General features: G+C 42.2%; 1 protein-coding gene across 10 annotated transcripts in view; it reads right to left on the bottom strand.

Annotated features, from left to right (window-relative positions):
• LOC130210365 (protein furry homolog) overlaps positions 1-17350 on the bottom strand; it is a 52882-nt gene that overhangs the window by 11986 nt on the left and 23546 nt on the right. For 7 of the 10 annotated variants that reach the window (XR_008834793.1, XM_056440546.1, XM_056440547.1 and 4 more), the window contains exons 14-43: positions 17115-17201; positions 16467-16638; positions 16192-16324; positions 15871-15978; positions 15093-15348; positions 14729-14911; positions 14549-14635; positions 13775-14034; positions 13459-13648; positions 13075-13199; positions 12651-12708; positions 12401-12492; positions 12037-12209; positions 11414-11574; positions 10671-10781; positions 10026-10180; positions 9627-9729; positions 9369-9540; positions 7848-8104; positions 7612-7758; positions 6872-7040; positions 6536-6626; positions 6370-6452; positions 5739-5889; positions 5464-5567; positions 2325-2510; positions 1447-1648; positions 916-1037; positions 611-798; positions 48-142 (exon numbers count right to left, since the gene is read on the bottom strand). Coding sequence is in view for 9 of the 10 variants with exons in the window: in XM_056440546.1 (XP_056296521.1) it covers positions 48-142; positions 611-798; positions 916-1037; positions 1447-1648; positions 2325-2510; positions 5464-5567; positions 5739-5889; positions 6370-6452; positions 6536-6626; positions 6872-7040; positions 7612-7758; positions 7848-8104; positions 9369-9540; positions 9627-9729; positions 10026-10180; positions 10671-10781; positions 11414-11574; positions 12037-12209; positions 12401-12492; positions 12651-12708; positions 13075-13199; positions 13459-13648; positions 13775-14034; positions 14549-14635; positions 14729-14911; positions 15093-15348; positions 15871-15978; positions 16192-16324; positions 16467-16638; positions 17115-17201 (4421 nt within the window). In the remaining variant the exon portion in view is untranslated. The remainder of the gene's footprint in view (positions 1-47; positions 143-610; positions 799-915; positions 1038-1446; positions 1649-2324; positions 2511-5463; positions 5568-5738; positions 5890-6369; positions 6453-6535; positions 6627-6871; positions 7041-7611; positions 7759-7847; positions 8105-9368; positions 9541-9626; positions 9730-10025; positions 10181-10670; positions 10782-11413; positions 11575-12036; positions 12210-12400; positions 12493-12650; positions 12709-13074; positions 13200-13458; positions 13649-13774; positions 14035-14548; positions 14636-14728; positions 14912-15092; positions 15349-15870; positions 15979-16191; positions 16325-16466; positions 16639-17114; positions 17202-17350) is intronic. The other 3 variants (XM_056440541.1, XM_056440544.1, XM_056440549.1) reach the window with 1 other exon arrangement.

Raw genomic sequence — 17350 nt, 5'->3', positions numbered from 1 at the left:
AAAAAACAGCCTTTTTCAACATAAATACATGTACGGGAGACACAAACCTCGTCAAGATGGCCATGAGATCATTGTTCTTGAGACATTCAGCTAAGTTATCCACCACAGATTCCAGTGTCAGTAATACCTCCATCACATAGCCCTGCAAGAGAGAAAAAGACGACTGCAGTTCTGTGGAGGATTTTCATGAATCATTCAATTTGAACGGAGCACTTAATTGCTGATAAAAATAGAAAATAAAAAAAACACTAGATTTAAATAATATTTGATGGACAGGTAGTTCAATGATATGCTGATTAGACTTTAACGGGGATCTAGGATTTCTGCCATTAGGGGATTAGTAGATTTATTGATGTGCTCATAAGAAGGTCAAACATCTGGGGCAGCCAACTCATTTGCTAAACAGCCTTGAATCCATGTGCTTATTCCGCCCCGAAAGAAACACTTAGAATACAAATGATACAGTAAATAAGAATATAATATTATTGAGGCAATTCCTCAGTTCCTGCAAAGAAGACATTCCTACATGGATGATCCATGAACCCTTGAACGTATGTCAGATTCTCTCATATCCACGTTCACATATCACACACATCATGTACACACTAACCTGCACCTCTTCTCCATGCTCTCCTACGACTTCCACCAGCCGGGAGAGCAAGTCAGAGACAGCATGGGCAGAAATGGGCTGCCGGAGGGCCCGGAACTCCTGGAAGGAACGTCCAGCGTAGTGACGCGAGGAACTACACAAGGCCGTCTGCAGCGCCACGTCACTGAGCTGCTGCTCCAGGTGGAAATCTAGCGAGGACAGACGAGAGTGCGCTAAAGAAAATGGGAAATATTGAATGCGGCAAAGACAGGGTTCTGGAGCTGACTTCATTGGTAATGACAGTGAAGGATTTGCTGAAGGGTTACCTGACTTGGAGTCTTTGAACACACAAACCACATGTCGTAGGAAGTTTGTCATCTGCCCTGTGCTTTTTGAAATGTAGTTCTTTGCTGAAATGTCCTCATGGCACCACAGGGGTCCATGTGCTCTGTAAAACAACAGTTTCATAGTCACTAACAACACACAGTACATTGTCTACTTTGAGGTCGACTATTGTAGAAAGTGGCTCAGTTAGCTGACTGTTCTGAATGAACTGCACCAAGCCCAAATCCAGATGTGACTCTGGTTTTGTTTGGATCAGTATTGTCCGTTCTTAAAGTGGCAAAAATGTATTCTCAACAAATCAAGTTCTACACAGTTCAAGAGAGCTGCACTCACTAAATTCAAATATCTCATCTCAAACTGCTCATACAATAATCTATTGCACTTTGCATGCAGCGCCACTAGGTGGTAATCTACGTCAAGAAATATGAGAAAGCATATCTGCTGTGTAACATACAGGTGGTGCCACTTGCAGGAAATGATTTCAAAGGGAGAACAGCGTGTGGAATCAGCACCTTGTGGTTAAAAACTCAATGAGCTTATTAGTCTTCTCGTCCATTTTACTGGAAGGCACCGGCTCCTCCACTTCATGTGGGATCTCCGGCAGGTTGTTGCTGCTGCCTCCCAGACTCAAACTGGACGATGTAGAAGAAGAACTCAGACCAGAGTCTGGCACAGGAGATACTTGGCACTCCCGCAGGAAGTCAAAACTTCCCCCTGAACACAACAGAGAAACAGGTTTGTGATCAGAAACAGGCTACGTCGGTTTATTTGGATGTTTGATTATATTTCCTGAACTGCAACTTGCATGCGAGAACATGTCGGTAACAGCGTGGCCTGTGTTTAAATGCCATGTCTGGCATTTAAATCCAACTACCATTGTCCATTGATAAGATGTATTTAATGTGGTAAACTGACATGTTTAATGACTAAAGAGTACGACTACTTTTTGACCATACAAGTTGTCTTCAAATTGTCCAATGGACAAATAATACTCGACACATTTAAAAATGTCTAGACATTTGCAAAACAAACGATCAGCAGAGGGTAGGGGGGTCACCCAGCCTATCCAAGCCCGAGCAGATGGCCCCAATTTAGGCAAGAGGACAAAAATAGCAATATGGAATGCTTTAATCAAGACCTTTGATGTCCTCGGTGCTCAATATTGCTTTTGGCACAGTGTTCAAATATTTCCTCCCTCGATAAGAAACCTATCTATCCTCGGAAAAGGAATGGTAGCATTCCCCTCTTGTTGTTTACGTTCTTTTTAGCTCGGGAGAATAGTGTCAAGCAGCTCAACTGGACCCAGGTCTACTCCAAGCTTTCAGTATGAATGTGTTTTAGTTGTGAAAAATCTGCTGAGTATTAGTAATTAATTAACTCATGTTTTTACCTGAAGGTAAATACTCCGACTGGAGGCTTGGTTTGCAGGTGAGGGTCTTAGTGCTGTTGATCTCACGTGTCTGCAGTAAAACTGAGGCGATGGCCTGGAAGTTGTTGTTGCAGGACAAAGTGATGAGCAGGTGGAGGAGGAGACGTTTGCTGTGCTCAAACACCTCCGTACGGTAGTGATCCATACCTGAGGAAAGAAACAGACCAGTCAGCCTGTTTCAGTCATCTTTAAGACGAGGCAGCGTTGTGGTCAAGAAGACCCCCTAAACCGAGACCAAATCATGACCAAGACCATCGTGAATAGAACCGAGACGAGACCAAGACCTTGAGGGCTTGACTAGGGCTGCAACAACGAATCGATAAAATCGATAAAAATCGATTATTAAAATAGTTGCCAACGAATTTCATTATCGATTCGTTGTGTCGCGCGATTATTACGGCGCTCAATAAGTCACGGAGTATAAACAAAGTTGAGTTGAGCGGCGCAGGAGAAACAAGAGCGGAGCGAGAGGGAGAGGAGAGACTGAACGCTGCGTTGTGAGAGCCAATCAGCGCTGAGCTGCTCCTCTGTTGATGAATCTAATTGGCTGCTGCTGCTCACGTGGCGCTGGATGCGGAAGTCATTCACGTCGTCGGAGACATTCACGGAGCTAAGTGCGCCTCCGGGTGACGTTATGAACCCAGACACCAGGGCGCTACATGTCACGACGTGTGGCATTTCCACAAGAGTATAACGTAGAAAACGTGGTTATTTATTCCGTGGCGGATAGCGGAAAATATTTTTCCATGGAGAAAGGCAACGGAGATAAGCCACGACTCGCTGTGCGTGCAGACACCATTTAACGGAGCGGAGCAGCGTGCGCTCTGATCGCTCTTTTAATGAAGTATCGATACTAAAAATATGCTAAATCACATCGTTTTTAACGTACGGGTACTTTGTTAGTATCGCTACACCGTGCAGCGTGACAGCAGCAGATGTAGCGGACTAACATTCAAGCTAACCTAACTTCCCAAACGCTGTGGACATCTGAACGCTGATTGGCCGAGACGCGACACGTCCATCAAAGATGTTTTATTGCGAAGAGCACCACTTCACATTTTTTCCTTGTCTCACTGTAATCTCAACGGCAGCGGGCCAGGTGAAAAAAATAATAAATCGGAACGCGTCTCTGATATTGTTCAGGGGGCCACATGGGGACCACTGCTCAGGAGAGGAAATCTGTCAGTCTGTTTGTGACGGTTCATCACCATGGTGACCAGTGAACAGGGTTCATCACCATGGTGACCAGTGGATCTCCAGGACCTTTCCATGACTTTAAACCAAATTTCCATGATTAAACATTTTGTGAAAACTCTGTCTATACGTGACAAAGTGAGAAGATGTAGTATTTAAACTAACAATGAGAATTCCAAAGCATACCGTTTATATACCGTGTCAATTAAAATTTGAATAAAACAAATTTGCATTAGTTTTCCAAATATTTTGGGATTTTATTTTTTTCAATTACTTTTCTAGGCCTGCTAATAGCCATTTAAAAATTCCATGACTTTTCCAGGTTTTCCATGACCGTACGGACCCTGTTTTGAATAAAGGGTTGAAAATTTTTTTTTATTATTTTTTTTATCCGATTAATCGATTAATCGATAGAATAATCAACCGATTAATCGATTATCAAAATAATCGTTAGTTGCAGCCCTAGATGTAGTATTTAAACTAACAATGAGAATTCCAAAGCATACCGTTTATATACCGTGTCAATTAAAATTTGAATAAAACAAATTTGCATTAGTTTTCCAAATATTTTGGGATTTTATTTTTTTCAATTACTTTTCTAGGCCTGCTAATAGCCATTTAAAAATTCCATGACTTTTCCAGGTTTTCCATGACCGTACGGACCCTGTTTTGAATAAAGGGTTGAAAATTATTTTTTTTAATTTTTTTTATCCGATTAATCGATAGAATAATCAACCGATTAATCGATTATCAAAATAATCGTTAGTTGCAGCCCTAGATGTAGTATTTAAACTAACAATGAGAATTCCAAAGCATACCGTTTATATACCGTGTCAATTAAAATTTGAATAAAACAAATTTGCATGACTTTTCCAGGTTTTCCATGACGGTACGGACCCTGTTTTGAATAAAGGGTTGAAAATTAAAGTTTTTTTGTTTTTTTATCCGATTAATCGATTAATCGATAGAATAATCAACCGATTAATCGATTATCAAAATAATCGTTAGTTGCAGCCCTAGGCTTGACGCCCTGTCGAGACCAAGGCAGGGAAAAAACAGTCAAGACCAGAGCAGTGCGAGTCTCCCATGGCATGACACACTTATGATAAAATGTGGAACATGCAAACCTCAGGCACTACTCATGATGATCCGATAGATCCACATTCCCATACAAGACACCCACAGAAAACACATGAAAATTCATCTCCATTTACCTCTTTTAAGGACATTTATACAATACTATTTGTGTGTATTTATAAGTGTTCCATGAGGAATTTCTTGATAAAATAATGCATTGCAGAGAGTAATCGTATGTGGCAGGATGTTCCTTTGTTTTCTATCAGCAAAGAAATATAAAGAGTTGAATTTAACTTATCATTTTTATTGTTCAATGTTTTACAATCCACCTCCACATGATACTTTTATTGTTTTATAGTGCTCATGAAGATTGGACCTGGGGGACGGGGGCAGCAGTAATACAAATTTCCAATCCAAAATGTGTCAAATTAATGGTTGCACTTGAAGCAGGACGTTTTACACCCGGTCACAGGAACGATAAATAAATCAGACAATGTACTCACAATTTAGTGATTATTGATCTTGACTGGTCTTGCAATACAAGTCACAGACAAGTCCTTCAAAAAGTGGCCTTGAGACCAGTAAGGAGACAAAGATCGATCTTGTGTACTACACACTACCACAACCACTAGAGCTTCTTTTGATTCGGCTGAGACCAACAGTGACTTGACGAAAGGTCACAGGAAGAAAAATGTGACAGGACTTGGGGTTCAGAGGGTTAAACATTATCTGCCATGAGATTTGTTCTGGAGTACGTACAATATGCAAATATCATGACATTAAATGGAGTTTTTTTTAATGTGAATGACTGATAATGTTGTGAACTCACCCAAAAACAAGGCATGGAGCAGCAGAGGTAAGTGCATGGCCCAGTCTTCTCTCACGCTGTGGTCCACCACCATCTCTGTCATGAAGATGACTGCTATATTGCACCTAAAACAAACAAAATCATAAACTCTTAGGCCAACAACAACTCACCAAACATAGCTAATCCCTTATTTTATGACTGGATATTTAAGGTTAACAGCCCTAGTTAGGTATTATTTAGAATACATTTTGTTTCAACATTTTCTCATTTTGCATTAATGCATGCAGCAGTCTCACCTGTGCAGCGGTCCTCTGGGAGTGATGGTCTCTGGTAAGAAGTCCACTAGTGGAGCCCAACACCCTCCATTCAGAGGCATGGGCAGAGGATGGGGCTGATTGGTCTCAATGACCACCACGAGCCAGTCAGCATAGGGAGGCAGAGGTTCACCTACATGATTACAGAAATGTATAATGCTGGCATTTATCTAACACACTAACAGACACACAGACACACACACACACACACACACACACCAAATTGCAAACAAATTGCAATCAGAGTTTGTGGAACTCCATAGCTGGATATGGCATGTGGGCAAATAACAGATTGGAGATTAATCTAAATAATGTCAAAGGGTAATTTCATTCTTACTCGCATAAGTCTGCAGGTTCAAGTCAGATCAAGGAAGTATAATAAAGAGGTTTTTGGGTCACTGGCAGCAGAGGACCTGGGCTTGACTAATTTTATTTCAGTGCCAGTTCTCACAGAAGCCTTAAAGAAACCCAGGCCACTGTGCACTGCTCATGCATTATAAATGAAACCATCCCAGCCACATCTTACCGTCCAAACCAGCTGCTGTGTTCCACACTCACCAGACCATACCAACAAAATGTTTTCAGAGGGTGTCTGGTATAGAAATAGACTTACTCTTATCTTCGTCATAGGATCCTCCTGAGCTGTTGCTGTAGTGTGATTCCAGCCGATTGTGAGCTTTCATTATGTGGCTTAGCCTTAGGTCAGAAAAAAAAGATCTTGATGGGCATTGGTGGAAATATAATTCATCTAATGCTAAGCTTTAAGTTTTGCCCCCTACCTCTCTTCGTACTCCTTCACAGTCTTGGTATCATCTGTGTCAGGAAAGCTCTCTTGGCCTGCAACAACAGTATTGCAACTTGATGCAGTGCCTAGAAAAAACGAGAACAAAGCACTTATATCTTACAGTATGTTCCAGGACAGTCAACTGAGCGTGATCTTTAACACCAACACCGCTTCACATTCACCACTGCAGTCTGTCCAGAACAAACAGTTTTCTATGGTTGACCAATAAGTGGTTCCACTGGAGCATTTCGGATTTCCTAATTGGTTGATCTTTCCTCATTAAAAAAATAAAAATGTCAACTGGGGTACACTCTGTTCAGTGTTTTTGTACCTGAAGCTGCTGTGGAGGCCTTGCTTGTAGCACTGAAGCGGTAAAAAGGAGGACTATCACAGTGCTGCACAACCGGGTTGACTGGATCCGTCTGTTGCAACTCAAATATCAACTCCTCCATGGTTTGCATGGTGTTGTTACGGCACAGATATATCACCACCTTCTTGATCTGATCAAATACATCAGGAGAGAACAAAACCACCAACCATAACTCAGTGGAGATTAAGTAAGGTTCATACAATGGAAGAAAATGACAGCAAAATTAAAAATGATAAGAGATATCTTCACAAGAAGATGGACTTGCGTTACATTATACCTAGAGTCCACATTGGATCTAGATGTTACAACTGAGAGGGGTTGAGGTGACAGAACCGCGCTGTACCAGTAGAGTGCCACTGCTAAACAAAGGTGTTAACCTGGGTCTGATATGAATTTCTGTGTTGTTTTCATTTTTTTTTATGGATGTGTGTCGGTGTGGGCGTTTGTTGATGTCGATGTTCGTGTATGTGGAGATTGGCATTTGTACTTGCTGTGGGCTGTACTATGGACACTGATACTACCTACTGTGGGATGTGTGCTGTTTGTTTTGTTGTGTTTATTTATTTGGATGTCAAGGATTGCTCTGTTTTCTTGAAAATGCTAAATAAAAATTTTTAAAAAAAGAAACGGGACAGAACAAAAAAATTAAGTAGCTACTACTAAATGTTTTCCAGTTGACCTGAATGATACATATATCTTACATATGGCAGCAGGGTGGTATCACTGCTGACACCGCATAAGCTGATGAGAAACTGTAGGGCAGTCCTCAAATTGTTGCTCCACTTCTCATTGCAGACTAAAGCATTCCAGGAGTTTTCCATCTCTGGTCCAGGGATGTCATCTCCATACTGAACACAGAGGTTAAAAAAAAGACGACTTGTTAGCTGCGCTGATTACCCATGCCCCATTTCATCACATTTCCCAAACATGACTTTACCTTGGCGGTCATGAACATGAGGTTGTTGAGAACCATAGACGTGGCCTGTAAGGAGCCCCAGCCAGTGCCCTTCAGTTGGTGGGATGAACCTGTGCTACTCGTCCGGATAGAAGTGTTATAATCCAAGGTGCATGGTGTGAAGACCGGGAGCAGCAGGCCACTGTCCACCAGCTCAATGTTACTGAGCCAGGGCAGGAGGTAGGTCAGCATGATCTGCCTCCCATTAGGATGAGTGGTGGGGAACCTCTGGCTAACCTCTGGAACAAGCAGGAGAAAGGCAACGTTAACATGAGGATAACATCAGGTAGGACTTCTGTGTTTATATTCTACATGGAAATCAAACATGCTGTATACTCAGCCTCACCATAAACGTCGGTTTAATCCTGAACCACATAGATCGATAGATAGATATGTACTTTATTAATCCCCAAGGGGAAATTTGTCGTAACAGTAGCAGCACCAATAAACTAAACACACAAGAATAAAAAATAAAATATAAAAAACAGGGATGAAAGATAAAGATGTATACAAGAAGTATACAAAGTAAAATATAAAATAATATATATATGTATCTATACAACATATATGCATACACAATACACAATACAAATGACAAATTAAATTAAATATAAAAATATTAAATATAGACAGTGTGCAAAATGCAAAGTGTGTGTATGTGTGTAGTGTAAATGAAAATGAAGTGTGTGTATGTGTGTAGTGTAAGTAAATGAAATGTGTGAAGTGCAGATCAACATAGTGTGGATATGAAGTTATTATTGCAGTTATTGCACTATGATCTGGCAAGAGGTGATCTGTTATAGAGCCTCATAGCCGTCGGCAGGAATGTTCTCCTGTATCTGTCCTTGTGGCAGCGGAGCGTGAGGAGACGTCTGGAGAAAGTACTCCTCTGTCCCTGTAGGAGGTGGTGGAGAGGGTGGTCCGGGTTGTCCAATATGGACACAAGTTTCTTCAACGTCCTCCTCTCCACCACCTGTTCCAGGTGCTCCAGCTGGCAACCGATGATGGAGCCAGCCTTCCTAACCAGTTTGTTAAGACGGCTGGTGTCACCGGCTCCGATGCTGCTCCCCCAGCAGACAATGGCAAAGTGCAGCACACTAGCCACAACCGACTGGTAGAATAACTCCAGCATCTTGCTGCACACGTTGAAGGATCGAAGCTTTCTCAGGAAAAAGAGTCGACTCATCCCCTTCTTGTACACAGCGTTGATGTTGGCCTTCCAGTTCAGTCGGCTGTCTATGGAGACGCCCAGGTACATACAAAATCTACTTACTACTAGGATTCCATTTAATCGATTTAAGCTCTCAGTGTTTCTGTGGTCAGTGGGAGTGTCCATATATACAGTATGTGTGTGGGTGGTGGGTGAGGAAGACTACTCTGGAAGATGAGTGTGCAGCTAACCATAAGAAGATGACAAGCCTGTGAGAGTATTACAGCAGGGGGAAACAACACGGCTAACCCCATTATGGCCAAACCCGCAGCACATACGACACAAGCAGCTACCTGAGAAAAGAGGAAGTGTGAGTTCAGGGTACATGCTGGCCAGCTGGCTGGAGAGCTGAGGCAAGGAGACACTGTACAGCGGTGGCAGTGGACCGTGGGTGCCGTAGAGGATGCTGTTTGGCTTCTGCTCTGTAATCCTCTTGGAGTACACAAACAACTTTGCTTCAAGAATCTGTTTAAAGAAAGAGGAGAAGTGTGTCATTTATCCATTAAACCCTTCACAGAATCACAAGAAGCAACTGTGTTTGTATCTCTCACCTGCATTAGCTGCATTGAAATCTCATAGATTTCTCTGTTGGTGTCTGATGCCTTGAAGAGGACCAGATTCAGCAGTGTTACTATATCACTTGGATAGGTTCTGCTAGTTAGGACATAGAGAAAGTAAAAACATAATGGTTCAGTAATAATATCTTAAGTGTCTCACATAATGTTTGGGATCATGTTTTTGAGATGAAGCACAAAAGGAAGTCCAACTTCAGATGAATAAAGAAAATCAGCTGGGGGGACACTTGGGAAAGCTAGTTTGCTGGTAGTTTCCCCATTTGAACATCTGGATGACCACACCTGAAGAACCATAACTGCCCCTGATGAAAACGGTGTTTCTGGACATGCAGCAGACCTAGTTAAGCAGACGGCAGAGATTGTGAGATGTTGTACCTGCTGCTACAGACCGTAGCAATGGCTTTGAAGCAGCCTGAGGCGAGCTGGTAGGAGCCTGTGTAGCAGCGATCCACAGCCCAGTTGAATAGGTTGACCTGGTCGACATTGAGCTCGAGGAGCAGGATGACGACTTCACAGCCAAGCTGGTGGACCTGAGCCAGGAAACCAACACAGACTGTCTTGTCACATATAGCTCCTTCTGACGTCTACATTACACACCTATCTCAGGCTTTGTATTTTTCAAAGATCCAGGGGAGTCAGTGTGAAATCATTCCAAAAGCTTTACTTCTGTCACACAAGAAATATGATGAATTCCATGTTCTTGGCTACCTGCCCAGAGCCTGCTACACATCAAATCATTTAATGATAGGATGAAGACTCAGAGTCAATTTTGAGAAGGAAGAATGTGTTCAATAAACATGCAGGTAATTTATAGTGTATCACAGTAAACTGGGGGAAAGAGAACATAAGACACATTTATTTTTAAAAGAAAAAATTTCTTCACTATTTGCCAGCAATCCTGCAAGATAATGGTGAGCACTTGGCAATGTCTAGTGTTGGGCTTTTAGTCAAAGCAGGCCTCAGAAGGGGGGCTTTCTGGGTCAGCTCTTTGTTTAATGTGGTGAAGCATTGGCCACATACCCGCTGATCTTGACAGGCGAGTATATTATCCAGCCACTTGTAGAGGTATCCGTCTGGAGAGAGGCCCACGTTATCAAACACAGGCCCGCAGCACAGCACAGCAGACATGGCCTGGAAGAACAAACAGTCAACAGTTGCAACACTGCACACAGCTCAGAATGGTACGTGCTGAACTCCCAGAAGCCTTGTGGGACTTTACACTGCAGCACTCATGTTTACCAATCAACAAAGTCTGTTGTTTCTTTAGACCTAAAGATAGAAGTGGGCTGAGAGATGTGAAAATCGAGGCGGGCTTGTTGCTCACTCTCCCTCGAGTTAAGGAAACAGTGTTTGTATTTGTCTTGTGGGTAGAGAGGCGTTCGTACCGAACAACATAATTACATTTAAAATAAATATCTTGGCCAGCAGAGAAAGAATGGGAGAATTATTCTCTGATACAAGGGCTCATTTTCAGTGATTTGACTAGCAGACAGATTGTAAAAGGTGGCGGCATCTTGGTTTAAAGATTGACGGTCCATGAAATAAGTTAGATCGTTACATCCACAAAATATATTTTACTGTATCATTCTACAATATACACAGGAAATGTGTGGACTTATTCTGCACTTGTTCTCGAACATATGCTTTATAATTGGATAAATGCAGACCAAGATACATATTTCTATTCCTCCTTTGCATTCTGGGGTTATATTAATATATGTAAGAGTTTGTTGAAGACAATAGATAGTATTATACATGTTTACTTTCAGGGCACAATATTGATATCTTGTGATCTGGTGATTCCTGTCACTGTAGCGGTCCAGAGGGGTGAACATGATGCTGAAAGGACCGGCCCACTGGCTGAAGAGGATGAAGAGGTGATGGCGCAGGCTCTGCTGTGGAAAGAGGAAGCGCCTGTGGTGCACTGGGGAGGGAGACAAGAAAGCCTGTTATAGGTCCTCTCATTCAGAGAATGAAGAGTCAGCAAAAAAATCTAAAAAATCACTCTTAACTAACTACTAAAAGTGCATTTTCCGATGTGATAACAAGGTGCTGATGTCCCTTGACAGATCATTAGCCCTTTAGTGGGGACCTGTGAAGGCTTGGCAACCCATGAGTCATCACCTAGCCTTGCCTGCTCTGTCCTTAAGCTGCACTATTTTTGGATCTACTCCCCTTGGGCTACCTCCAAATCAAGATAAATATCACGAGTCCCGTACTCTATGTGATGCGCTTACCCCAGCCGAACAGAAGCCAATTGTAGAATTCCCAATCTCCAAATTGATACAATTAACAAATGAATTGCATCAGGCATCCAAATTAAATTCAGCAATGTATCGATCCGACCCGCAGAGCATTGGCAAGAAAGGACCTTCAGGCCGAGTACCTGGTACACATTGGATGAGGTTGGCCACCATTGCGCTGAAGTGAGCTCGGATGTCCTTAAGGATTTCTGCATCTTTGTCATTCTCAGCTTCCAGGAGCAACCGGGTTAGATCCACATACTCAAGGAAGAGAGCGCCCAGGGCGAGGGTGTCACGTTCAAGAGCTCCATTTGTACTGTCGTAAAAACAGGGAGACAGCGAAAATAAATTACAAACCCAACAGAAATATGTCAACATGTATTTATGCTCAGTTAAGTACCACAACGGTTATATCTTGATGATCTTGCTTTGTTTTGTCTGCTCCCCCTTTGTGTACAGTAATACTGTACAGTGAGGCTGTAATGGGGCAACAAATGCCAAACTAACCTGTCACTGATGACACCCGCATCAGCCAGCAGCTCAAAGATCCGCAGCAGCTGCAGTCTCAGCAGGTCTCGTCGTTCACGCCGCTTCTTGTTCTGCAAGCAGTTATTTAGAACTTATCACATAAGTTTTGCTGATATTATTATTCAGTGACTGAGATCTTCTGAGATACGTCATCTCTCTGATAATGTTGGAGAGCATGATCATAAGTAAGTAGATGTTAAGTACTGTGCTGGAAATACAATGAACCAACCTCGGGTCTTCTTTCTAATGCTTCTTTCATGAGGGGATGAAGCTCTTCCACAAGTTCCCTGTGTGCAGGCAAACAGTCGTCGTGAGGTAAAATGCTTTATCAAATAACTATCGTTAGTACATTCTGTTAAATGAACACATTACAATTCAGTAAGACGATTGATAATTTTCTCAGGAAAAGAGACTTGATCTAAAAAATTAAAAAATTGATATTTAGGAAACAAGCCATCACTCAACTAAAATCTCCTGTTTATCGCCACTTGAAATCATCCACACTAATACAGGTCAATGTGCACTTTTACTAAATTGAAAATAATGGATTAGACTTGAACTTTATTCTGACTGATCCTGTCCCATTAAAACAGACAACAATACATCAATAAGCTGCTATTATATGTTTATGCTGTGCTGACTTTCTGATGTACCTGAATACAAGGGAATTGGTGCGACCAAAGCCCAGGACTAGTGACTCAGTCAACTCGATGCTCTCTGCTCTCATCAGTGGAACCAACTGCTTCAGGAGCCAGGCCACAGATGGGCTCCCGATAACCTGAAACATCAAACATCCACGGTTCAGTTGCACTCATAAATGCCTCACGCAGCTTGAACACTACTAAAGTACACAGGGCTGCATTGAGGTGTTCCTGTGAAATTAAGAATATACCCGCGTCCTGTTCCATTGATGTGAGATAGCTGCTGTGTAATTTGATGCTCAGAGATTGAATGTCAACACCCGCCGTCAACACCTGATCCTGATGAGACAAAGTACTGGGGGACTTAACAAGGCCAGGGGACAGGTAAGCAGCTACCTTGTTATCGTAGCCGACACCGCTGTCGGGCACGGCGGTCGTGATCTCAGGTGTCGATGCTCTCAGATGGCCGGGGCTCATGATACTGGGCTTGGCTACCCCGAAGCAAAGGATCAGGTAGTTTCTCCACTGGGTTATGGAATTGTCCCCGCTTCCAGACGTGTTGGTCTTCTTCGCATACACTGGGTTACTGGTGAATCGTACAAAAAGAGAATGATTGGTTTCATCTGAGCTGTGTATAACAGGGGCTCTTGAGGAGGAGTTCATCATATGCAACAGGGACGGGGTAGCAAGTGGCTTTTCTTCAAACACTTACTTTGGGTCTACCAGGGGCATGAGCATCTGCATTCGAGTGAAGGCGTAGGGCCAGGCGTAGCTGAGAGCCGTGGAGCAGTGCTTGGGTAGGTTGTCCTGTCGGAGGAGGCTGTATATGCACAGCACCCAGGGGTCCTTCACAGACTGGGCAAAGATCCACACATGTGAGGGGCTCCTTATGTCATAATGGCTATTTACGAGCAGTGCGTTCCACTCCACGAGCCACTGGAGGTCCACCTGGTGGCCAGCTGGCAGGGCGACCTGCAAACACGCAAGTGGTACAGTAGGGTCAGAGGTCATTACTGAACAACTCATGCAAATAGCAACATTTATTCCGTCTCTCTCTTAATCCAGGCGCTTAAGAATAAAAAATTTAAAAAATGTCACATCACATAATCAAACGATATATTTAGAAAAACAATTTGATAATGCATATACGGACATTTACTGTATTATCCCCTTCTTAATCAATCTTAGTGTCATGTTGACAGCATGATGATTACATAAATCAGAGTCATAAGGTCAACAGCTGCTCAGTTCCAGCTGTGTGTTGCTCTTTTACATGCTAGATTACCAAAGCAATCTGCTGTCTCACAGTATACATCATACGCATTCGCTGTTTTGTGAACCAGATTCCACGTGGCTAGATATATGTAAATGACACCTGATCTTTACATCAAATGAGCTTGAGTTTCTGGAGTAGATGCAACTAATGAGCAGTGTGAATACATCTCGATTGAGACTCCAGGTTTAGTTTGGAGCTGCAACAACTCACTGTGTCTGAGACTGCAACATTGACAAAACTCTCCAGGATTACAGGGCTGAGCTGGTCCATGATCTCTATCATTGGTTTGTCATCATCCTGAGGTTGACAAAAAAAACATAAAGTCACAGACTGTAAACTCAAGTCATCAAACTGTAATGTATTCTGTCAGCTGAACCTTGTCCCATTTACCTCAGACTGTCCGATGGTCATGAATAGACTTCGTATCTCTTTCAGTGTGGCGATGGCCAGTCTGCGGGTGCTCAGCTGACAGGAACAGAGCAACACGAGCGCCAGTCCCTCCACTGCATGCAGCACAGAGGAGTGAGGACCTCGGTCTGCAGGCATCTTCACACTCGAGCCGGACTGCAGCGGCTGTGACATAAACATGGAAATAAAACAAAAAGCTGATTTCACAGTGGCATGATTTAAATGACACTTTAGAACAATACATTGGTATTTGTTCAACTGATAGAATGAGTCAAATTGTGATTACTCATTCCCACTTGTGAAAGGTTCAAATATATGTCATAATTGACAGAAAGGTGCATCCTACCTTGGCTGTGTGTACTTTAGCGGTGTCATAGCTCTTCCCTGGGGCGACCAGGGTTAGTTTCCACTGTGTGAGCAGTTGCAGCAGTAATTTGAGGGATGAATCTAACAGTCCCTGGTGAGTGTCTTGGACCTCTCGTAACAGGAAGTTAGTGAATCCAAACAGAACGTCGTCACGCCAGTCAGAGAAATCAACCAGCAGACTTTGCAAGGAATTCTGAGCTATGAGACGCAGCTCGTCGTCCATGTGGATTGTCAATCTGACAAAGAAGACAAAGAAAAACTAGAATCAAACAGGTTTTTTCAGAGTAATTAAATTAAGTCCCTTATCCATTACCAATGAGAAGGTTTAATTTGACATAGTCTTAATCTGAAGATTACCCGGCGGGCAGGATTTTAACAGTGCAATAGTCGTATCCGTCTCATCTGAGGCGCTGCTTTAATTTAGCCAGCCTGCTGTGTATTATAACATAAATTGTCAATCTTCCAGGTTTCTCACATCAGAAATAACCATTAAGTGTGAGAAAACCAGAATGTAAACTATGTTATCATCAATGGACGGTAAGAGCATTTTTATCAGACACATATTTTTTAAATGCCAGTAGAACCCTATATTCTGAGTCTTCAAACAGAGCAAACAGTAATGAAAATCAAGCAGAAGACCGTTATGTGTTGATGCTGTATAAATACAGAAACATATACATATACAAATATGTATGTGAGTGTGCTGGCAGTGTTTTGTCGTCCTCATAAAGCTGCTTTCCCCAGGAGAGGCGACTCACCGAGAGAGCAGGTCGATGAGCTCTGGCTTGGACATCCCGTCAGGCAGGATGCGAGGGATGGCAGCGACACACGTCCTGAACAAGTCAATCTTGGGCTTTCTTTCACCTCTGTAAAGGTCAGATTGTACAGTAGGTTTGACTGTAAAAGCTTGCTTTCTATGTGTTCAACTGAACTAGGATTGGGATTAATGACCAGATTGCCATCCAGAGTTAATTATGATAAGAGTTTATGTTGGTACTGGAACCGCTTTTAACACTTAGGAGTTTTTCCAACTTTAAATGTTTTGGCTACTAAGATGCCAGCGAGGCGTGTGCACTTACGTGATCATGTCCTCGGGCTCCTTGTTCAACATCTGAGCATTTGTCATCATCATGCAGCGTCCCACATCTTTGTCCAGGTGTCTAAGGATATTGTCAATAGCCTTCCGGACATGAAAATAATACTGTGACATCCCTGGAAAAAATGTTGATATCACTATTACTCATCTGCAAAGAGCCATTTAAATTACACATGTGATGCTTAAGCTGTCACTGCTATTTGAGTCTGCAACAGCGTGGCATTTTCAGAATTCCTGACCGTGGTCCGTCTCGCTCACCAATAACTTTGGCCTCCTCATCTGTCAGAGTTTTGCTCAAGTATGTCTTCTTGACTCGGAGTGTATTCCCAGATGGTAAAGTGCAGCCAGTGTTCGGCATTGGAGGCTCGCCGTCCTTCTGCTGCAGTTTGTCGGCAATGACCAGGAATGCTCTCAGACCTATATTCATTCTCTGCACAAAAAAACAACTGTTTTTTAATAAATGTTCAATATTGCATTATTGTATCAGCAGCTACATGTAGTAAACAGTTGATTATTATAATAATATTTTCAATTGTTTTGAGGCCTTACAATTGAGGCAAATGCTGTTACATAAGCGTGTAAGTCCAGTAGATACTGTGTACTGTATAGTAGTCTCTATTTGACCTCACATTTTCAAAGAGTCTGTCAAATTAGCTAAGTTTAGCTAGTTAAACCTAATTTTAACCACAACAACACTATGATTACTTTACATTGACTTTTTATGAGACAAACCAATTCCTAATTTAATTTTTGAACTATAGATGAATGTAGGGAGCCCGGGACACTTTATGAGAAAGAAGCAGTACTATTACTTTCAGAGAATGATATTTTGACAGGGGCATTTTCTTCTTCTTTACATTTTTTGATAAACACATTAAACTGTAAAAGTGAATGTTGAATGCATACCTCTGGATTAAGACTAAAGGCTTTTGCGGATTTACCAACACAAAGAAGGTCGAAGATAATCTCTCTCATGGCAAAATCAAGTCTTTCCTGGAATGAAATACGAAGATAAAATGTGTTAAATATGACATCATGAACGTTAAGAGATACAAGTTTCAATGAGATATCTTGTATTGGTATATTTAACATAGAGTTACATACCATATAATTAGTGTGAGTTTTATATAGTGCAGTATAGC

The sequence above is a fragment of the Pseudoliparis swirei genome, chromosome 20 (genome assembly GCF_029220125.1).
Source record: "Pseudoliparis swirei isolate HS2019 ecotype Mariana Trench chromosome 20, NWPU_hadal_v1, whole genome shotgun sequence".
Lineage (NCBI taxonomy): Eukaryota > Metazoa > Chordata > Actinopteri > Perciformes > Liparidae > Pseudoliparis > Pseudoliparis swirei.
Note: the sequence above shows the minus strand (reverse complement) of the source record. Positions and strands in the feature narration are given on the sequence as shown.